The 23,386-nt window shown below is 41.1% G+C and overlaps 3 protein-coding genes across 3 annotated transcripts; all 3 read right to left on the bottom strand.

The window, feature by feature from the left end:
* Positions 1-2,109: 2,109 nt before the first annotated feature.
* Positions 2,110-7,510, bottom strand: LOC145876899 (uncharacterized). The gene is made up of 4 exons (XM_082972244.1): positions 7,472-7,510; positions 3,812-3,991; positions 3,643-3,729; positions 2,110-3,189 (listed from the first exon to the last, which is right to left on the bottom strand). Exons 1-4 carry the CDS (start codon positions 7,508-7,510, stop codon positions 2,110-2,112), a joined length of 1,386 nt encoding a protein of 461 aa, XP_082828370.1.
* A 572-nt stretch (positions 7,511-8,082) lies between these two features.
* LOC123743543 (stonustoxin subunit beta-like) lies at positions 8,083-11,042 on the bottom strand. The gene is made up of 2 exons (XM_082972276.1): positions 10,597-11,042; positions 8,083-9,729 (listed from the first exon to the last, which is right to left on the bottom strand). The coding sequence occupies exons 1-2, from the start codon at positions 10,820-10,822 to the stop codon at positions 9,185-9,187; spliced, it is 771 nt and encodes a 256-aa protein (XP_082828402.1). The 5' UTR covers positions 10,823-11,042; the 3' UTR covers positions 8,083-9,184.
* A 2,265-nt stretch (positions 11,043-13,307) lies between these two features.
* On the bottom strand, positions 13,308-15,577 carry LOC145876898 (NLR family CARD domain-containing protein 3-like). Its single transcript, XM_082972243.1, has 2 exons — positions 15,453-15,577; positions 13,308-15,062 (listed from the first exon to the last, which is right to left on the bottom strand). The coding sequence occupies exon 2, from the start codon at positions 14,232-14,234 to the stop codon at positions 13,308-13,310; it is 927 nt and encodes a 308-aa protein (XP_082828369.1). The 5' UTR covers positions 14,235-15,062; positions 15,453-15,577.
* Positions 15,578-23,386: the final 7,809 nt, after the last annotated feature.

Raw genomic sequence — 23,386 nt, 5'->3', positions numbered from 1 at the left:
CAAAAGGATAGCATGGTCTACAGTGTCAAAAGCTTTTGACAAATCTACAAACAACGCAGCACTGTGCTTTCTATCATCTAAGGCATTTGCAATATCATTTACAACAAGCATAGTGGCCGATGTGGTACTGTGTTTAGATCTAAAACCAGATTGATTGGTGCTAAGAATACTGTTAGCAGAAAGAAAAGACTGTAACTGTTTGTTGACTATAGATTCTAGGATCTTTGCCAGACAAGGGAGCCTAGAGATGGGTCGATAGTTATCCAAATCACTACCGTCACCTCCCTTATGTAATGGCAGAACAAAAGCTGCTTTCCACACCTTAGGGATAATTCCTGTGCTTAATGTTAGATTAAAAATGTGTGTCACTGAACCAGCAATGATAGGTGCAGCACACTTAAGTAAGAACGGGTCTAAATTGTCAGCGCCTAAGGATTTCTTAGTATCAATGGCACACAGGGCAGCTAGAACCTCTGCTTCGGTAATTTTCGGGAAACTAAAAACAGGGTTACCATTTTTCAGAGTAACGGTTGAAAAGCAAGACGAAAAATCAACTAACTGGCTAGTGCCACAATGGCCACTTTTCCTTTCAAATAAAAAACCAGCAGAGATGAAATGCTTATTAAAAGCATCACAAATATCATTTTTTTCACTTAGGATACAGGAATCTGAGGTAATTTGCTTAGGAAGAGAAACAGCAGAATTCCCCCGTTTCAGTGAATTAACGGTTTTCCAGAATTTTGCAGGATCTCCTGCAGAATCTGTCATAGCATTAAGGAAGTAATTTGATTTTGCCTTTTTGACAGCTGCAGTACATTTATTTCTCAATTGCCTAAAAAACAGCCAATCAGCTGGAGTACCTGTTTTCCTCGCCAATGCCCAGGCCCGATTCTTTTGCAGGAAAAGACCTGACAATTCAGGAGAGAACCAAGAACTGGTTCGGTTTCTTACTCTGTGATTCTTAAGCGGGGCATGTTTATCAGACATAGAGGTAACAATAGAAGAGAAAAAAGCAAGGGCTAAAACCGGGTCCAGAAAGCAGCAAGTGGATAAAAACTCAGAGTGATATAAGTCAAGGGTAAAGCTTGCTGTGAGAAATGTTTATAATTTCTCTTAGAGATTATACAGGGATCAGAGTGTTTCAGCCTGGTATCTCTAATACAAGCAATAGGGCAGTGGTCACTGATATCATTTGCAAAAACCCCACTGGCTGTGTATTTATGGGGGGTGTTTGTTAGAATAATTTCTAGTAGAGTAGATTTTACTGGGTTCTTAAAGTTGGGACGGGTTGGTTTAGTTATCAGCTGAGTTAGATTTTGCTCAGTACAAATGTCTTTTCATTTATCGGATCTTGGTGAAAGCCAATCCAGGTTAAAATCTCCCAAAATCAGTAATTCAGAGTTTGCATGATTAGACAGTATATCAGATAATTTGCATAGAGTACAAGGAGGAGCTGAGGGGGGGCGATATACCCCTCCTAGAGTTAAACGAGCATTATTACCAAGTACCAAATTTAAAACTAGACATTCATATTGCTTTGGGACAGAGGTTGATATGGACACAGAAACTTTTAAGCAGCATTTTACATAAATCGCGATTCCACCACCTCTACCAACTCTATCAGCTCTATAAATATTGTACCCAATCATCTGAATCAGGCACAGAATCACACAGCCACGATTCAGATACAACCAATACGTCAACATTTGATTGTGAGACCAAAATTTTAAAAAAGTCCAACTTTTGTATCAGGCTTCTAGCATTCAAATGAATTATTCCAATGCCATTGCTACAGGAATTCATATCAGATGGAGTATCCAAGGTCGCACCTGAAGCTGCACTGGATGAGCAATAAACCATTTTCGAGCTATTGACAGAGCTCAATTTTATGGGGACAAGATTACTACTAACAATACCTCTCTGCATGTGAGTAGTATTCGCAATACGGTGATTGGACAATAATCTAGGAATTGCAGAAAGGTTGTTAACTGTAGTTTGTTCCATATTTGCAATTGAGGGACTAATTAATGAAACTGGGAGAGGAGCATTGAACGTAGTCTGATAGGGGAGCGTACAATCCCAAAAGTCAACCCCCGAAAATACACAACGTCAGGTATCAGAGGCTCTACATGAGGCAAGAGTAAGAGACATGTTGGTGGAGAGGATGCTGGAGCCGTACCTGTTAAGATGTAAATTGTCCCGAAGAAATAGACCTGGTCGGTCTGTAAAAGCTGCAAAGTTATCCACAAATGGAATTCCCATCGTGCAGCAGTATCCCTTAAGCCAGGTGTGTAATTGGCGTATACGACTAAAAATCATATCCGTGTAGCGTGGGGATGGAAATGGACCGGAAACAACGCACTGCTTCCCAGATTCCAGCAGCGTATTTATCAATGTTTTAAAATCGTCTCTCAATTTCTCTGACTGCTGGAGTTTAATGTCATTAGACCCAACATGGACAATGACAGTTGAAGCGGCGGAGTGCTTGCTAATAAGTAGCGGTAGCATGGAATTTAGGTCAGGGATCCTAGCGCCAGGGTAGCAGAAGGTCTCAGCTTTCCGGATGGAAACGTTTCGGACCATGGATGAACCCACCACGAGAACGGAAGGACTACAGATGGGTTTACTGGGTAAATGACAGGGCCTCTCCCGGGTGATCTGCCTCCTAGCAGGTTGAGGGGGGCTAGCAGCTGAGTCTGACGACCTAGCGGCGGGCAAGGAGCGCAGATGAGTATGCTTGGGCACTTCCACCTGAGAGTGAGACGGCAGCAGTAGAGATGTAGCGGAGGGACCCTGTACAGTATGATTGGAATGCACTTCCAGGTCTTCCAGGACCTCGAATCTTCTCCCCAATTGTAGCATCTCCGAAACATTTGATGGATTCCGTTTCCTGGAGTGCTTTACTCCCCGGACAGCAATCCAGGCATCCTGAGGCGGAGCAGAAGGGGTGGAACAGACCAGGCCCTTCGGTTTAGCTCCTAGCCTGGGCCATGGCTCGTTTAAGGGAACCGAATGGAATTTCTCCTTTACAGGCTCCCCAAAAGTTGAGGTGCCGAGCCAGGGGCAGGTGACGTCGTCGATTTTGGAGGTGGTTTGTGCAACCATGGAGTCCAGGAGTTCTTCGTCCTCCTTGATCTGGCGCAAGACAGATACTCTCTCCTCCAGCTCAGCGACTCTCTGGCTCAGATACTGGCAGGTGGTACATCCAGGGGTGAGCGAAGCCATGAGAGACAGGTGGTTTTGGGCCCGGAGGCTAGCAGTTAGCAGTTTGTTTTTAGCCTAAAGCCAGCTTTAAAATAAATCCTCAAATAACATTATAAAAATGGAAGTGTAGTAAAATAAAACGTCTAGAGCTGCCGCTTTCAATTGTTCTCTGCTTCCAATTCTTAGAATAGCCTAATTGACTTTCCAAGTGGCACAGCGGTCTAACGATGTGTGCTAAGGCGTGGAGAGTGTTGCATTCACGTGAAATAAATAAATACACCAGGGCCTGTAGGAGCTGTGAGGACAAACCTTGTCTCCTCAGGTTGTTGTCCTTCACATGTTTTTTATGTTGCTAAAACATAACAACAGTGACAGATGTGACAACATTTCTAATCAATACTGAAATTATTTGCTTACATTATTGATACAATGGTTTACCTGGAAGAGACTGCAATTTCTGCCATTTCCCTTTCTGCCTCTGTTGTAACTTCTGTTGCTGGGGAAACGTCTGTGGCAGAGAGTCCACTACAACAAAACAACAGGAAATGTTAGGAACATCACTACAGTCAACCAGCATCATGTAAATTAATAACAATTCCAAGTGTACTAAGGTAGCCTCTGGCGTTTTCCCATGGTGGAGAAGTGCATCAGTCAGGAGGTCAATACGATGGGACGGCCTCATTTCTTTGGTGACCTTCCCAAAGCGCTTCAGATACGACCACAGCCTCTCCATCTGCTCTCCATCTGCCAGTCCAGCACCTTCCACATATCGGGTGTTGAATTTCATCTAAAAATATAAAATCATGTCATACCATGGTAAAAGGGTTATTTAAAATATGAATAAATACCTACTGACAATAATAATGATCCTGTTCAAGTACCTGACATGGCAAGTCATGTCCATCAGCATGGAAAACTGGAACAACCAATTTGGTCCCATGCTTCAATTCAGGAAAGTTTCTCTAAAAAGTTATGGACAAAATGTTAATGTTAAAACTATTTTTGGAGAAAACTGCTTTTCAAATGTTAAAGTCAATGAGATCTTGAATAAAAAAGGCTCATTACTTGCAAATGTGGCTGCATCTTGCGTCAATGTCCTCCATGAAGATGAGACTGATGTTCTGGCCTCTCATCCCCTCCTTCATCTCTCAGCAGGTTCACTGCATCTGGCATCAATGTCCTCAATGAGCTGTTGCCTGAAGCAGATCACACAGTGGTACCAGGTTCAGTGTCTAAATGGATGTTGCATGAGACAACCAATAATATTACATTCAACATACACAATACCAACATACCGTCTCCAACCATCAGACCACTGAGTCAACCAATAATATTACATTCAACATACACAATACCAACATACCGTCTCCAACCATCAGACCACTGAGTCAACCAATAATATTACATTCAACATACACAATACCAACATACTGTCTCCAACCATCAGACCACTGAGTCAACCAGATGAAGTGGAGGGACAACTGCATCATTTAAATATGAATTAGTGGCCAGGTTTGATATCATCAGTTCAAATAACTCTAGATTTTGTTCACATTCACTTCCAGTCGTCCATAAGGTAACAATGGAAGGTATCCTTAAAATGCAGCGCATATTACATTCAGGCATTACCCCTGTCGGTGATATGGGCTTACAAACGAATCAATCCACATCAGCTTGGTTTGCAAAGTACTTTCTCCCATGTTTTGGTGGCTCAGAACTTGAACCAGACGGCTGTTTCCAAACCAAAAAGTCCATCCACTGCTACCACCACTGTTCCATTGTCCTGTAAAGAGATGTCTAATATACCTGGATACAACTTTATAGTTGTTGGACTCCAGGAAGAGTAGCTGCTGCTACCACCACTGTTCCATTGTCCTGTAAAGAGATGTCTAATATACCTGGATACAACTTTATAGTTGTTGGACTCCAGGAAGAGTAGCTGCTGCTACCACCACTGTTCCATTGTCCTGTAAAGAGATGTCTAATATACCTGGATACAACTTTGTAGTTGGTGGACTCCAGGAGGAGTAGCTGCTGCTACCACCACTGTTCCATTGTCCTGTAAAGAGATGTCTAATATACCTGGATACAACTTTATAGTTGTTGGACCCCAGGAAGAGTAGCTGCTGCTTTGTAACAGATCATGGGGATCCCAATAAACAAATAAAATGAAAGACTATAAGTCTATTAGTCTGTACAATTGTTTGACAAAAAATGGAACAGATGTTTGTAATAGATCATTTGTGTTTATAAAAGAGGTAGACATCACAATTGATATGTTATGCTTTGAAGTGTTTTTTAGGGGTGATAAAACATTTAATAGGTCAAAAAAATACAACCAACCTTGGGACAGAGCGGGCACTTTGTTCAATCTGCAGTTTCTGGGGCCAGACGGTGCAACATATCAAGTTACAATATAGCACGTCAGAACTCCTCATAGGACTCATTTGTCAGGCCAGTATACAAGCCTCTTCCCTGACATGAATGAACAGAGTCACTTAAAGCCACTCTGATTCATTACTGCATTCCATCAGAGTAGGACATCAATACTCTGATTCATTACTACATTCCATCAGAGTAGGACATCAACACTCTGATTCATTACTACATTCCATCAGAGTAGGACATCAACACTCTGATTCAGTACTACATTCCATCAGAGTAGGACATCAACACTGATTCATTACTACATTCCATCAGAGTAGGACATCATCTCAATCAGCAAATTCATATTCACATAGAAGTATCAAATGGTTTCTATGACACATCTTTTCATCAAAACAGTAATTTGGTTCTCAACTTTTGCAGACAAAGGAGACATAGTATAGAATCAGATTATAAAAGTGATGACTTACTGTCCTATGAGGAAAACATAATAACAGGCATATGGCCCTCAGTGAAACACCACTCTCAAGCTGCAGGCTGGTTATCCTCTTGAGTAGTGAGCAGACCACTGCAGTCTGAGGCTGGCGGGGTGTGCAAGGCCAGAGCATTTACCTGACCAATGACACTGCTTCTGTCTCATGTACCTGACCAATGACACTGCTTCTGTCTCATGTACGTGACCAATGACACTGCTTCCTGCTCATGTACCTGACCAATGACACTGCTTCCTGCTCATGTACCTGACCAATGACACTGCTTCTGGCTCATGTACCTGACCAATGACACTGCTTCTGTCTCACCCTATAAGAGCTCTATTCTCACATTATGTACCTGACCAATGACACTGCTTTTGTCTCACCCTATAAGAGCTCTATTCTCACATCATGTACCTGACCAATGACACTGCTTCTGTCTCACCCTATCAGAGCTCTATTCTCACATCATGTACCTGACCAATGACACTGCTTCTGGCTCATGTACCTGACCAATGACACTGCTTCTGTCTCACCCTATCAGAGCTCTATTCTCACATCATGTACCTGACCAATGACACTGCTTCTGTCACCCTATCAGAGCTCTACTCTCACATCATGTACCTGACCAATGATACTGCTTCTGTCACCCTATCAGAGCTCTACTCTCACATCATGTACCTGACCAATGACACTGCTTCTGTCTCACCCTATCAGAGCTCTACTCTCACATCATGTACCTGACCAATGACACTGCTTCTGTCACACCCTATCAGAGCTCTCCTCTCGTCTAGTTCGTCATGAAAAGTTCCATTAAAAGAAAGGAGCAAAAACATGTTTTTGTCCCTCAATGCAAATATAAATCGTTTTCTATGACATATCTGTGGTGTGTAACTGTACAATCCACAGTCAGGAATTCAGTTTTTACCATCATTCGGGGTTAACAACATAGAAAACATTGCATTTCACACAGTAAACATAACCAACAAGTGTAAGAAGTTTAGGTTTGGTGAAAAATGTATGGTAAATAACGTTACCTCTGGGTTCATTATAATTAGTCTTGTCCCAGCCATGAGAGCCCATAGGGCAGAGACTATCTCCTGTTTCAGTAGTGTGAGGTAACTTGATATACCAGTATACCCCTTGGACAGGATGCTAGTCTGTCACAATGCCTTACCCCAAATCCACTAGCTTAATGCGGAGAGCCAAGCAGAGACACATCAGGTCTCACTTTTTAGAGTCTTTGGTCTGACTGAACTGGGGATGGCACCCAACCTTCTAATCTCAGGGCCGACACGAACCCCAAGGCCACTGAGTTGATGGAGGCATTCTGCTCTAAATAAACAACATCCTCTGCAGATTGTCAGCTGTTGGAACCTAAAACCTCAGTTTTGAGGGCAGTCACTTACCGAAACTGTCTTGTTCACTTTTACTATCTGCAAAGCCATGCCTTCTGAGTTGTAAAGGGGTGGCCAGCCACATAATTAGTTTATAAAGTCTACCATGACAACAGGGATGCTAACTGGTGACCATGACAACAACAACTATCCCATTGACTATATCCAGTAATAGTTTCTCATTGTTCTAGTTATGACATCACAACACAGTTAGCTACTACTATTAATCCATAAGCAGGGAACCATGACAACAGGGATGCTAACTAATGACCATGACAACAGGGATGCCAACTGGTCACCATGACAACAGGGATGCTAACTGGTGACCATGACAACAGGGATGCAAACTGGTGAGGACACCTTTTTTTGCACAGAAACATCCCTGCTAACCTCCCTGCTAAAAATAAAATAATATCAGCTTTAAAATGCTAATTTCTAGTGGTTTAGGCTGGATCCCTTCTTGAAATTCAGGTTTTAACTAATGAAACAACATAGAATATGATCTACATCAGGTATTCACAAACTGGGGAATGCCGTCGGGGGTACGCCAAATAAAATATATATATATATCATTTTTTATTTTTTTTATTTTATTCACATTTTCAAACAGTCCATTTATATTTTCCAACATGGCTATACATTTCAGTGAGATTTATTCTCACCTGAGTATCCTCACTTCACTGCCAAATATACAATTTAACCATCTATTGTTCAGCGAAATAACAACACAATTTCAAATACATGTACCCTAGTAATTTCTTTATAGATCCAATCACAATAACCGTTACTGTCTCGCGGGAATTCCACTAACGGTCAGTATGTAGCCAAACGTAGCTGGTGCTCATTCCATTTGCAAAAAAATTGATAAATGGTTAAAAAAAGTAAGGCCCGCGTCCATAGACAAACATACCAGCTCTACTGGTAGTACTGCTACTACCAGCAGTACTACACCTGCACCTGTCGACGACACAAGTTGTTCTGCTTCCACGAGCACATCCAATGTTAGCCCAGCTAGCATGGACACCAGCATGGACACTGACAGTTGTGAATCTGATGCAGCTGAAGAGCTACTGCCCCCTTACCCGGGAAAGCACCGAACAACAGACAGGGACGTTGGACCTTCGAAGAGGTGCAAATATGATGAGAACTACATTGATTTGGGGTTCACTTATATTGTGAGTAGTGCCTTTCTTTAGCCACAGTGTGTTATATGTGCTAAATAACTATCTCACGACTCAAGGAAACCTTCACACTTGTGCAAACAAAACATGCCAATTTGAAAAATAAGCCACAAAATTCTCGTTTTTTTAACGAGAATTAAGACGACTTTTGAGTAGTAAGACATGCATAAAAGCAACAAATACCATTAATAAGAAGGGCCTAGAAGCATCTTATATGGTGAGCTACAGAGAGGATAGGACAGGCAAGCCCCATACTATTGTGGAGGACTTAAATCTGCCGCGGATATGGCTGGGACAATGCTGGGGGAAAAGGCCAAAGAAACTATACAGACAATGCGTGTGTGTCCAGTGTGTGTGTGTGTGTGTGTGTGTCCAGTGTGTGTGTGTGTGTCCAGTGCATGTGTGAGTCCAGTGCATGTGTGTGTTCAGAATGTGTGTGAGTGTCCAGTGTGTGTGTATGTCCAGCGTGTGTGTGTGTGTCAGTGTCTGTGTCCAGTGTGTGTGTCCAGTGTGTGTGGGTGTGTGTGTGTGGTTAAGGTATTTTTCACAGGGACACGGAGACGTCACCCCAAACCCCAAAGTAGTCTTCCCAAAGCCTAAACCCTGGATAGAGGGGCTCAGTGAATGTGGAGGTGAATGTGATCAGGTGGGTCAGTGTGTCAGAGGAGGCTCTATAGAAGGACAGAGTGCCGGCTGGCCAGTCCAGATACACTCCTACTCTGTGGGAGCTGGAGGAGGGGACGTATATGGTAGTGGCATTATTATTGTGCCAGACAGTGTAACGGTTGTCAGAGCAGTCCAGACTCCAGGACTTGTCATTGTATCCAAGACAGCAGTCATCACACCCTCCTCTCCTGTTGATTCCTTTATATGTCACTCCTATTCCAGCCTCTCTCCCACTCCACTCTACCTCCCAGTAACAGCGCCCAGTCAGACCCTCTCTACACAGCACCTGTCCACAGTCCTCAAATCTCTCTGGGTGATCAGGATACGGCTGCTCCTCTATCCTCCATGTCACCTTTCTGTTCTCCTCAGACAGAGAGAGGTGTCGGTTTACTGTGTTTAGGTCCAGTGTGAGATCACAGACATCTGATGGATGAAACCAGACACAATATTAGAAATCATCATCATTCACATTAGAATGTGTCACGTCCTGACCAGTAAAGGGGGTATTTGTTTAGCGTGTTTCGGTGTTTATTAGATTATGTGTTTATGTAGAGGGTTGTTTGGTTAGAGTGTTCCGGGGTTTTGGGGGTATTGTCTATGTTATGTATTTCTATGGTCTAGTCTAGTTTCTTTAGTTCTATGTTCAGTTTCTTGATTTGACCTTCAATTGGAGGCAGCTGTTCCTCGTTGCCTCTGATTGAAGGTCCTATGTATAGGGGTGTTTTTGTATGGGGAATTGTGGGTAATTGTTTCTTGTTTCTGCATAGGTGTGTATAGCCTGCAAGACGGTTTGTCGCGCGTTTGTTTTTCTTGGTTTTGTGAAGTGTTCGTGTTTATTTAAATACAACGTTAAAATGAGCACTCAACCCACTGCACCTTGGTCCAGTATATACGACGATCGTGACAGAATGTTAACTCACTTTTCACAAATTCTTTTAATGTAGATGTTTCTAGGTATCAAAAGAAGACTTGTAACTTGAGACTTGTTGAATGATCATATGTTATACTGTATGGTAATATAAAACACACTTATTCCCATTAATTACACACACACACCTGTATGCATGCATGAACACAAACACACATTTCTAATTTAACATGAACGCACCACACACACACACATTGTCAAAGCAACTGTTTGTAAACATTGGTGTCCCTGATTTCTGCTTCTGTAGAAGTACAGCTGATATTTAATATGACCAAGTCAGTAATGATGGTTGTCTTTGACTTTGACTTAACTTGAATTAAGACTTATTCTTAGTTATATTCTTCACATCAGTCAACACTCACATTTTCTAAGCCCAGGTTTCATTGTGCTCTCTCCACCATGTTCCACACTGTAGCGGTAAGCAGAAGAACAGACAGTCATTGAGGGACACACACACACACACACACACACACACACACACACACACACACACACACACACACACACACACACACACACACACACACACACACACACACACACACACACACACACACACACACACACACACACACACACAGTCAGCATATAACTTTGTCCAAGTGGTGGTAAGAATGTTTGTCTTAACTAGCCTGATAAGTCAAACATGTCTGATATGAACATTGACATAAACCCTCTACATACTTGAGTTTCTCCAGTCTGCATTGTGGATCCTCCAGTCCAGCAGAGAGCAGTCTGACTCCTGAGTCTCCTGGGTGATTGTAGCTCAGGTCCAGCTCACTCAGGTGTGAGGGGTTTGATCTCAGAGCTGAGACCAAAATCATGTTAAAATCACACTGCTATTCTCTGGTGGTGAAAATGGTGGCAGTATATATTTTTCAACATATTCAGATATATCAGTGTCCTTACAACATCTCACCATTACCAATAACAGAGGCTACAACAAAACATGCTAACCTCTCACCATTACCAATAACAGAGGCTACAACAAAACATGTTAACCTCTCCCCATTACCAATAACAGAGGCTACAACAAAACATGCTAACCTCTCACCATTACCAATAACAGAGGCTACAACAAAACATGCTAACCCCTCACCATTACCAATAACAGAGGCTACAACAAAACATGCTAACCCCTCACCATTACCAATAACAGAGACTACAACAAAACATGCTAACCTCTCACCATTACGAATAACAGAGGCTACAACAAAACATGCTAACCTCTCACCATTACCAATAACAGAGGCTACAACAAAACATGCTAACCTCTCACCATTACGAATAACAGAGGCTACAACAAAACATGCTAACCTCTCACCATTACCAATAACAGAGGCTACAACAAAACATACTAACCTCTCACCATTAACCTCAAATTAAAGGTGACATTCTATACTGTCACCTAATATTAAACATTCTATCTCAAATTCAAAATGCTGGAGCATAGCACCAAATGTAAAACTGTAAGCTTCACTGTCCAAACACATATGGTGTGGACTATGTTTGTCTGGTAAACACATGTGGATCTGGTGAACAGTTATCACTTGTTGACCAACTACAGGAATACTGACCTCAGAGTCTCCAGTTTACAGTGGGGATTCCCCAGTCCAGCAGAGAGCAGCTTCACTCCTGAATCCTTCAGGTCATTATTACTCAGATCCAGCTCTCTCAGGTGTGAGGGTTTTGATCTCAGAGCTGAGACCAGAGTAGCACAGCCTTCCTCTGTGACTAGACAGCCTGACAGCCTGCAAAAAGTAAAATCATGTTAAAATCACACTGCTATTCTCTGGTGGTGAAAATGGTGGCAGTATATATTTTTCAACATATTCAGATATATCAGTGTCCTGAAACATGCCATATCTATTCATAAATGAAGGAATTAATCATTATTATAAATTATCATAATATTACTTGTAGAGAAAAAAATGTATAGTACAAATATTTGAGTAGACTGACCAGATCAGTATAAAAGCAGTATCAGTCAAAAGACAGACATTGAGGTATCAGATTTAGATTGTATTGAGTAAACAGTCCACACCATATCTATTTTGACAGTGAAGCTAACATTTTAAATGGGTCTCTATACGCCAACATTTTGGATTTCAGATCAAATGTGTCATATAAGTTGACAGTATATAATGTTACCTTTTATTTGAGGATATTTTAATACATATCTGTTTCACCATTTGAAAAACAAAATCACTTTATGTATCTAGTCCCCCTATTTGAAGAAGTCATAAGTATTCTGACCAATTCACTTAAAGTGTATTAAAGTAGTCAAAAGTATAGTATTTGGTCCCATATTCTTTGAACGCAATGACAACATCAAGCCTGTGACTGCCATGATTGAGAAAGATCATGAATGAATCATGAATAATATTAAGTGAGAGAGTTACAGAGGCCACAACAAAACATACTAACCTCTCACCATTAACCTTAAATAATAGGTGACATTCTATACTGTCACCTAGTATGAAACATTCTATCTCAAATCCAACATGCTGGAGCATAGCACCAAATTTAAAACTGTAAGCTTCTCTGTCCAAACACATATGGTGTGGACAATGTGTGCCTGGTAAACACATGTGGATCTGGTGAACAGTTATCACTTGTTGACCAACTACAGGAATACTGACCTCAGAGTCTCCAGTTTACAGTAGGGATTCCCCAGTCCAGCAGAGAGCAGCTTCACTCCTGAATCCTTCAGGTCATTGTTACTCAGATCCAGCTCTCTCAGTTGTGAGGTGTTTGACCTCATAGCTGAGACCAGAGAAGCACAGCCTTCCTCTGTGACTCCACAGCCTGACAGCCTGACAAAGAGATAATCATGATTTCACAAACACACACAATTTCAGATGCATTTGGTTAATTCTCCCAAACAAAATATAGATTCATCTTCCGTCTCCTAGAATTGTATGGTAAAAATGTTATACTAATGTGAAAATCAATGCATTGATTCAATATTTGTTTTAATATAATATTATATTAGTATTATAATACATATATACATTTCTCTAAACTGAACATTTCTTCCTGATGATTAGTTTGTATATGTCATTGTATTTACTCACAGAACAATTCTGTAGGCTTTGACCACTGGCAGCAGCCTCAGAAGACCTTCCTCTGATCTGGAGTATTTCTTCAGGTCAAACACATCCAGCTCCTTTTCTGAAGTCAGCAACACAAAGACCAGAGCTGACCACTGTGCAGGTGACAGGTTGGCTCTAGAGAGACTTCCTGATCTCAGGTAGCTTTGGATCTCCTTCACCAGAGAATGGTCATTCAGTTCATTCAGACAGTGGAACAGATTGATGCACCTCTCTGGAGAGGGATTCTCCCTGATTTTCTTCTTGATGTACTTGACTGTTTCTTCATGGCTCTGTGAGCTGCTTCTTGTCTTTGTCAGAAGACCTCGTAAGTTCTTCTGATTGGACTCCAGTGAGAGGCCCAGAAGGAAGCGGAGGAAAAGGTCCAGGTTTCCTGTCTCACTTTGTAAGGCTTTATCCACAGCACTCTTGTAGACAGTAACTTCATAAACTTGCGGTTCGGCCATTAGATTCTCATTGTTTTTGATGAATGAGAGGAACACATATACAGCAGCCAGAAACTCCTGAATGCTCAGATGAACAAAGCAGTACACCTTGTCCTGGTACAGCCCACATTCCTCTTTAAAGAGCTGTGTGCACAATCCTGAGTACACTGAGGCTTCATTGACATCAATGCCAGCCTCTTTCAGGTCTTCTTCATAGAAAATCAGATCGCCCTTCACAAGATGTTGAAAATCCAGTTTTCCCAGTGACAGAATGCTCTCTTCATTCCAGTGTGGACCTGTCTCTTCTTTCCCAAGATACTTTTCATTCTTCTGTTTGGTATGAAACACCACAAGGTGTGTGTACATCTCAGTCAGAGTCTTGGGCATCTCTTCTCTCTTATGTTTCAGCATGTGTTCAAGGACTATTGCAGAAATCCAACAGAAGACTGGAATGTGGCACATGATGTGGAGGCTCCTTGATTTCTTTATGTGTGAGATGATTCTGCTGGCCAGGTCCTCATCACTGAATCTCTTCCTGAAGTACTCCTCCTTCTGGGGTCATTGAACCCTCGTACCTCTGTCACCTGGTCAACACACCCTGAAGGGATCTTATTGGCTGCTGCAGGTCGGGTAGTTATCCAGAGGAGAGCAGAGGGAAGCAGATTTCCCTTGATGAGATTTGTCAGCAGAACATCCACTGAGGTTGACTCTGTGACGTCACAGTCTTCTGGAAGTCTAGGGGCAGTCGGCACTCATCCAGACCATCAAAGATGAACAGAACTTTGTACTTGTCGTAGTTGGAGATTCTTGATTCTTTGCTTTCCATTGAGAAGTGATTAAGAAGTTCAATGAAAGTGTTTTTGTACTCTTTCATCAAATTCAGCTCCCTAAAAGGGAATGAAAATACAAATTGGATATCCTGATTTGCTTTTCCTTCAGCCCAGTCCAGAATGAACTTCTGCACAGAGACTGTTTTTCCAATGCCAGCGACTCCCTTTGTCAGCACAGTTCTGATAAGTTTGTCTTGTCCAGTTATGGGTTTGAACATGTCGTTACATTTGATTATAGTCTCTGGTCTTGCTTGTTTCCTGGTTGTTGTCTCAATCTGTCTCAGCTCATGTTCATTATTGACCTCTCCTGTTCCACCCTCTGTGATGTAGAGCTCTGTGTAGATCTTATTGAGAAGTGTTGGGTTTCCTTGTTCAGCGATCCCCTCAAATACACATTGAAACTTCTTCTTTAGATTAGATTTGAGTTCACGTTGGCAAATCACAGCAGGATCACCTGAATCTAGAAATAACAAAGAGGATATTAATATTACTCCTGTTTTAATGCATACAGTATTGTAGGACTGTTATAAAGTTTTAAATTATAATAATTTCTTCTCTTAACTGACTGTATAAACGTGTAAATGTTTTCATAATGCATTACAGACTGGTGAGACTGATTATATTATTATTGGTATTGTTGATGTTATTATTAATGTTGTCTCTCTCTCTCTCTCTCTCTCTCTCTAAATTAATCACCACAACACATCCCTGCTGCTACTTGATGAGGTCACTAGGTGTTGTGTTAAGGCTGCTACAATATCATTGAGTTACACAGCTACTTTAGCTGTACTTTAGCTACAGCTTTTAAAGGTTATAAAACAACATTCAACATGAGGCAGACAGATCTTACTTTTCTCCAGTGTGTCAGCAAGCTCCTTCTGGTTCATTTTCCTCAGGACATGCATATGAGCACCACTGAATATGGAGAGTGCACACACAGGGAGGGAATGTTGTGTTTGTTTAATATTGTTTAAGGACTATGAAAATGTAAAAAAAGGATTAGCCTATGGATTATGAATACAACAAAAATAAATGGGAAAATGGGAGAGGAGAAATGACTAGAGGAAGTGTTGTTTAACTCACTGACCATGACCCATGAGTTCTTCTTACCTTTGTTCAGTAGAAAAGTCTCCCTCTCTAAACTGTATAGGTAGACCCATAGACTGGTCACTCTTCATGGACACACAGCTGGGAACAGGGGAGGCTGGTCTCTTCTGCTTGATTGGGCTTCAACACAACAGAAGAAAACATTTGATTGCTCATCTACTCTGAGCTCAGATGGGGAAACATAAGAAGAGTTTTATTACAAAACGCTGTATATTCATTTTCAGAAATGTTGGTAAATTAGATTTTATTGTTTAAAGAAATTATTTAACCACTACAAGGCTTTACAAAAGGATTCTAAAGTGGGTAATATACACTTCAAAATGTCAACGCTAATGAAAAAAGGATCAGCCACTACAAAAAATGTCTCTTAATTATAATCCACATAAAAATGCACATTTGCAATTCTTTTCCTGCTGTGAGAAACTGGTTCAAATTAAGATATGGCATCTGTAAATGTCTGTATATACATTGATGTTGACACGGACACGGTGACTGAGTTCATCAGGAAGTATAGGGGATGTTGTTCCCACTGTGACTATCAAAACCTACCTAAACCAGAAACCGTGGATAGAGGGCCGCATTCGCGCTAAACTGAAGGCGTGAAACACCGCATTTAACCGTGGCAAGGTGACTGGGAATATGGTTGAATACAAACAGTGTAGTTATTCCTTCCGTAAGGCAATCAAACAGGCAGAACGTCAGTAGAAGAACCCTGCCCTAGATCCATTCCAATTTGATTACCGCCCCAATACATTTCTGCCCCCACAGACAATGCAATCGCCACTGCACTGCAGACTGCCCTATCAAACCTGTACAAGATGAATACCTATGTAAGAATGCTGATCATTGACTATAGCTCAGCATTCAGTCTGAACCCAGCCCTGTACAAGTGGGTCCTGGACTTCCTGACGGGCCGCCAACAGGTGGTGAAGGTAGGAAACAACACCTCCACTTCACTGATCCTCAACACTGGGTCATCACAAGTCTGCATGCTCAGTCCCCTCCTGTACTCCCTGTTCACCCATGATTGCGTGGCCACACACGCCTCCAACTCAATCATCAAGTTTGCAGACGACAACCATAGTAGGCCTGATTACCAACAATGACGAGAGGAGGTGAGGGCACTGGCGGAGTTGTGCCGGGGAAATAACCTCAACCTCAATGTCAACAAAACGAAGGAGCTGATCGTGGAATGAGGGAGCACCCCCTATCCACAGAGGGATCACCTCCTATCCACATTGACGGGACCGCAGTGGAGAATGTGGAAAGCTTCAAGTTCCTCGGCGTACACATCACTGACGATCTGAAATGGTCCACCCACACGGAGTGTGGTGAAGAAGATGCAACAGCGCCTCTTCAACTTCAGGAGGCTGAAGAAATTTGGCTTGGCCCCTAAAACCCTCACAAACTTTTACAGATGCACAATTGAGAGCATCCTGTTGGGCTGTATCACCGTCTGGTACGGCAACTGCACCGCCCACAACCGCAGGGCTCTCCAGAGGGTGGTGTGATCTGTCCAACGCATCACCGGGGGCATATTGCCTGCCCTCCAGGACACCTACACCACCCGATGTCACAGGAAGGCCAAAAAGAAAATCAAGGACTACATCCACCCAAGCCACTGCCTGTTCCCCCGGTATCATCCAGAAGGCGAGGTCAGTACAGGTACATCAAAGCTGGGAATGAGAGACTGAAAAACAGCCTCTATCTCAAGGCCCTCAGACTGTTAAATAGCCATCACTAGCCGGCTACCACCCAGTTACTCAACCCTGCACCTTAGAAGCTTCTGCCCTAAATACATAGACAGGGAATCACTGGCCACTTTAATAATGGAACACTAGTCACTTTAACCTCTATGGGCTAGGTGGGACGCTAGCGTCCCCCCCGTGGTGCACTCCATCAACAGCAGGTGCATTTCAAGAGCGGCAAATTTGAAACCAAATAAATGTCAAAATTCAAATTTTTCAAACATACAACTATCTTACACCCTTTGAAAGATAAACATCTCCTTAATCTAACCACGTTTTACGATTTCAAAAAGGTTTTACGGCGAAAGCATAAAGTTAGATTATGTTAGGAGAGTACATTGACAATAGCTGTGTGTAATGTTTTGTCAATTCAAAGACAGGGTCACCAAAACCATAAAACCAGCTAAAATGATGCACTAACCTTTTACAATCTCCATCAGATGACACTCCTAGGACATTATGTTAGACAATGCATGCATTTTTAGTTCTATCAAGTTCATATTTATATCCAAAAACAGCGTTTTACTATGGCATTGATGTTGAGGAAATCGTTTCCCTCCAATAACCGGCAGTCAAGTCAGCACCACAAATTAAATAATTAAAATTAGAAAACATTGGTAAAATATTATATTGTCATTTAAAGAATTATAGATTTACATCTCTTGAACGCAATCAACTTGCCAGATTTAAAAATAACCTTACTGGGAAATCACACTTTGCAATAATCTGAGCACTGCGCCCAGAAAAATACGCGTTGCGATACAGACTAGCCGCCATGTTGGGGAGATCTAAAATCGAAAATACTATGGAAATAATCCATTACCTTTGATTCTCTTCATCAGATGTCACTTCCAGGTATCACAGGTCCATAACGAATGTAGTTTTGTTCAAAAAAGCTCATCATTTATGTCCAAAAATCTCCGTCTTATTAGCACATGATCTAAGCCCGCCGGACTTCACTTCATGAACGAGGGGAAAAAATATATTTACGTTCGTTCAAACATGTCAAACGTTGTATAGCATAAATCATTAGGGCCTTTTTTAACCAGAACATGAATAATATTCAAGGTGGACGAATGCATTCTCTTTTATAACGTATTGGAACGAGGGTACCCAACATGAACTCGCGCGCCAGAGTCTAATCGGCCATCACCGTTCCATGGCACTTGTTCGGTCAGATCTCACAGTAAAAGACTCAAAACATTTTGTAAAGGCTGGTGACATCTAGTGGAAGCAATAGGAAGTGCCAAAACATTAATCAACCCCTGTGTGTTTCAATGGCATAGGCTTAAAGGTAATTCAACACATCAGGTATCCACTTCCTGTCAGAAAATGTCTCAGGGTTTTGCCTGCCAAATGAGTTCTGTTATACTCACAGACACCATTCAAACAGTTTTAGAAACTTTAGGGTGTTTTCTATCCATATATAATAAGTATATGCATATTCTAGTTACTGGGTAGGATTAGTAACCAGATTAAATCGGGTACGTTTTTTTATCCAGCCGTGAAAATACTGCCCCCTAGCCCCAACAGGTTAATAATGTTTAAATACTGCTTTACTCATTTCATATGTATATACTGTGTTCTATTCTACTGTATTTTAGTCAATGCCACTCCAACATTGCTCATCCAAATATTTATATATTTCTTAAATCCATTATTTTACTTTTGGATTCGTGTGTATTTTTTTTTGAATGGTTAGATATTACTGCACTGTTGGAGCTAGGAACACAAGCATTTCGCTACAGCCGCATTAACATCTGCTAAACATGTGTATGTGACCAGTAACATTTGATTTGATTTAATTAATCTTGAGGTAGCTAGGTGAGACAACCACATATCACAGTCAAGTATAAAGGATACAAACATTCCATTCCAGCTAAACAACGGATAAATAGCATTTTGCAAAAAAACTAACATTTTCATACACATCTACAATCTGGTACAGAACTATTGAAGGTACCAATAAGCAATCATGTCTGATGAAAAAAGACAAATGTGAATTTTCTTTGTATATCGTTTTGGTGTATAAATTCTTAAACAATATTGTCAGCTCACCTCTTAGTTTTGGTGTCACGTCCCTCAGAGATACTCATTTTAGAGGCAGGGCCCCCCTCCTCTCTCTCCCCAGAGAGACTCATTTTAGTGGCAGGGACCCCCTCATCTCTCTCCCCAGAGAGACTCATTTTAGAGACAGGACCCCCCTCCTCTCTCTCCCCAGAGAGACTCATTTTAGAGACAGGACCCCCCTCCTCTCTCTCCCCAGAGAGACTCATTTTAGAGACAGGACCCCCCTCCTCTCTCTCCTCAGAGAGACTCATTTTAGAGCACTGACCCCTAAACAGAGATCCAACATGTTGGTTGTGGTTAACACAGTGACAACTAAACAGAGATCCAACATGTTGGTTGTGGTTAACACAGTGACAACTAATTATTGAAGGTCAATTGTTCTCTTTTATTCATTATTCATTCATTATCTCTTAGAAATAAAAAATGTACTAACAGACAAATCCAAACAGTCAGGTGATTTAATTACTTTTTGTTGCCCAATGACTACTCAAAACCTGAAAACTAGGCCAAAAAGTGTGCCCCTGATGGGCCTACATGTTATTTCAGATAGCCTACAGTAGTCTGGGCAAGAAGTAGGCAAGATGTAAGCTGAATGATTTAGCAGCTTGCTTAATTCAAATTGACAGATTCATTTATTTAACATGAATAGCAAGGTGATTTTGAGGTAAGAAGTGCTTCTGTTGCCCAGTAGCCTGCTGCAATAGGCTACTGAGGATGGGGTCATAATTTCAATCAATTAATCTAATATTAATACTATGGTAATGAACTGAACAGGTCTATGAATCTAATATTAATACTATGGTAATGAACTGAACAGGTCTATGAATCTAATATTAATACTATGGTAATGAACTGAACAGGTCTATGAATCTAATATTAATACTATGGTAATGAACTGAACAGGTCTATGAATCTAATATTAATACTATGGTAATGAACTGAACAGGTCTATGCATCTAATATTAATACTATGGTAATGAACTGAACAGGTCTATGAATCTAATATTAATACTATGGTAATGAACTGAACAGGTCTATGAATCTAATATTAATACTATGGTAATGAACTGAACAGGTCTATGAATCTAATATTAATACTATGGTAATGAACTGAACAGGTCTATGAATCTAATATTAATCCTATGGTAATGAACTGAACAGGTTTATGAATCTAATATTAATACTATGGTAATGCACTGAACAGATCTATGAATCTAATATTAATACTATGGTAATAAACTGAACAGGTCTATGAATCTAAAATTAATACTATGGTAATGAACTGAACAGGTCTATGAATCTAATATTAATACTATGGTAATGAACTGAACAGGTCGATGCTTGTCAACAACAGCCAGTGTTTTATTACCTGTAACCTGATCTGACTGTTACCTTCAATCTAATGTATTCTAACATCTGATCAGCCATTGAGACAGAACTGTTACCTTCAATCTAATTCATTCTAACATCTGATCAGCCATTGAGATAGAACTGTTACCTTCAATCTAATGCATTCTAACATCTGATCAGCCATTGAGATAGAACTGTTACCTTCAATCTAATGCATTCTAACATCTGATCAGCCATTGAGATAGAACTGTTACCTTCAATCTAATGCATTCTAACATCTGATCAGCCATTGAGATAGAACTGTTACCATGGTCACACCTGATAACTTCCAATTGAATTAACTCAACATGGACATTAATGGTTGCATAATAACACAAGGCTACAACAACAATAAACTAAAGTTACAGGCTTACTTTAATGACAATCTAAATAGTCTACCTTACAACATGTAGGCCTACTGATTAGTTTCCACTTTGAAAACTGCTGTCTGTCAGCAACTCAGTTCACGTAGTTGTTGTATTAACTAGTTATATATCATTCCAGTTATTCATTCACATACTCTGTCCTTTAGAATAGATTATTGTTCAGAAATACTTAGAAATACTTACTTTATTTTTTAGTTCTCTCCATATAGTGTTTTCAGCTCTGTCGTTTCAAAATGGATCCTGTACAAAATAACAACTTTACTTTCTGTTTCATTCAGGCATCTCTCCACGCTGATAATAAAACGTTTTATTGGCATGTTCCACTAGATGGCAGTAAACACCTGCTGTAACTAGACTTCACGTTACAACGGTGTTTAGTTTATTGGTCCTGGTGACTCCTGGGAAGTGTCTCAGAGGAGGAGTGCTGATCTAGGATCAGGCCCCCCCTCTCCATGTAATCTGATTCATTATGATCTAGGATCAGGTCCCCCCTCTCTGTGTAATCTGATTCATTATGATCTAGGATCAGGTCCCCCTCTCCATGTAATCTGATTCATTTAATCTAGGATCAGGTCCCCCTCTCCATGTAATCTGATTCATTATGATCTAGGATCAGGCCCCCCCTCTCCGTGTAATCTGATTCATTATGATCTAGGATCAGGTCCCCCTCTCCATGTAATCTGATTCATTATGATCTAGGATCAGGTCCCTCCTCTCCATGTAATCTGATTCATTATGATCTAGGATCAGGTCCTCCTCTCCATGTAATCTGAATCATTATGTTCATGGATCAGGTCCTCTTCTCCATGTAATCTGATTAATTATGATCTAGGATCATGTCCTCCTCCATGTCATCTGATTCATTATAATCTAGGATCAGGACCCTCCTCTCCATGTAATCTGATTCATTATGATCTAGGATCAGGTCCCTCCTCTCCATGTAATCTGATTCATTATGATCTAGGATCAGGTCCCCCTCTCCATATAATCTGATTCATTATGATCTACAAGGCTAAACTGATCCTAGATCAGCTCTCCTACTCTTATGAATACTGTCACAAGTGACTCCTCAAGATGAGGTTCATGATTTAGAAGTTATATTCTTTAAGAATCAATTAGTATCACTCATTGAACTGCTTTTCCATGAACTGATCTGTGAGGTCTTAATTTAAAGGTACTATATAGACCTTATGGTGATTTTAATGTGGTTGAACATCCATCCCATCAGATTGTATCAAGGATTTTATGAGTTCAGAAAAATACTGACTTTTAGTCTGATGGGCCACAGTGTCTCCTGACCCCTCCTGTCTCAGCCTCCAGTATTTATGCTGCAGTAGTTTATGTGTTGGGGGGCTAGGGTCAGTCTGTTACATCTGGAGTATTTCTCTTGTCTTATCCGGTGTCCTGTGTGAATTTAAATATGCTCTCTCTAATTCTCTCTTTCTTTCTTTCTCTCTCTCGGAGGACCTGAGCCCTAGGACCATGCCTCAGGACTACCTGGCATGATGACTCCTTGCTGTCCCCAGTCCACCTGGCCGTGCTGCTGCTCCAGTTTCGACTGTTCTGCCTGCGGCTATGGAACCCTGACCTGTTCACCGGACGTGCTACCTGTCCCAGACCTGCTGTTTTCAACTCTCTAGAGACAGCAGGAGCGGTAGAGATACTCTCAAAGATCGGCTATGAAAAAGCCAACTGACACTTACTATTGAGTTGCTGACTTGTTGCACCCTCGACAACTACTATGATTATCATTATTTGACCATGCTGGTCATTTATGAACATTTGAACATCTTGGCCATGTTCTGTTATAATCTCCACCTGGCACAGCCAGAAGAGGACTGGCCACCCCTCATAGCCTGGTTCCTCTCTAGGTTTCTTCCTAGGTTTTGGCCTTTCTAGGGAGTTTATCATAGCCACCGTGCTTCTACACCTGCATTGCTTGCTGTTTGGGGTTTTAGGCTGGGTTTCTGTAAAGCACTTTGAGATATCAGCTGATGTAAGAAGGGCTATATAAATACATTGGATTTGATTTGATTTGAATGAAGAGGTCTTATAACTTATTCCATTCAACAGGTCCATTGTTT

This window comes from Salmo salar, unplaced genomic scaffold (assembly GCF_965601325.2).
Source record: "Salmo salar unplaced genomic scaffold, fSalSal1 ptg000619l, whole genome shotgun sequence".
NCBI lineage: Eukaryota > Metazoa > Chordata > Actinopteri > Salmoniformes > Salmonidae > Salmo > Salmo salar.
This window is presented reverse-complemented; position numbering and strand designations above follow the sequence as displayed.

Coding starts and splice junctions, on each gene's coding strand:
- LOC145876899 (XM_082972244.1), bottom strand. CDS start 7,510: ATGGCTTTGCAGATAGTAAAAGTGAACAAGACAGTTTCG. Junction 3,730..3,811: donor AAACGCCAGAGGCTACCTTA/GTACACTTGGAA, acceptor GTTTTGTTGTAG/TGGACTCTCTGCCACAGACG. Junction 3,190..3,642: donor GAAATTGCAGTCTCTTCCAG/GTAAACCATTGT, acceptor ACCACCTGCCAG/TATCTGAGCCAGAGAGTCGC.
- LOC123743543 (XM_082972276.1), bottom strand. CDS start 10,822: ATGCTGACTGTGTGTGTGTGTGTGTGTGTGTGTGTGTGTGTGTGTGTG. Junction 9,730..10,596: donor GAAACCTGGGCTTAGAAAAT/GTGAGTGTTGAC, acceptor TTCATCCATCAG/ATGTCTGTGATCTCACACTG.
- LOC145876898 (XM_082972243.1), bottom strand. CDS start 14,234: ATGTGCCACATTCCAGTCTTCTGTTGGATTTCTGCAATAGTCCTTGAA.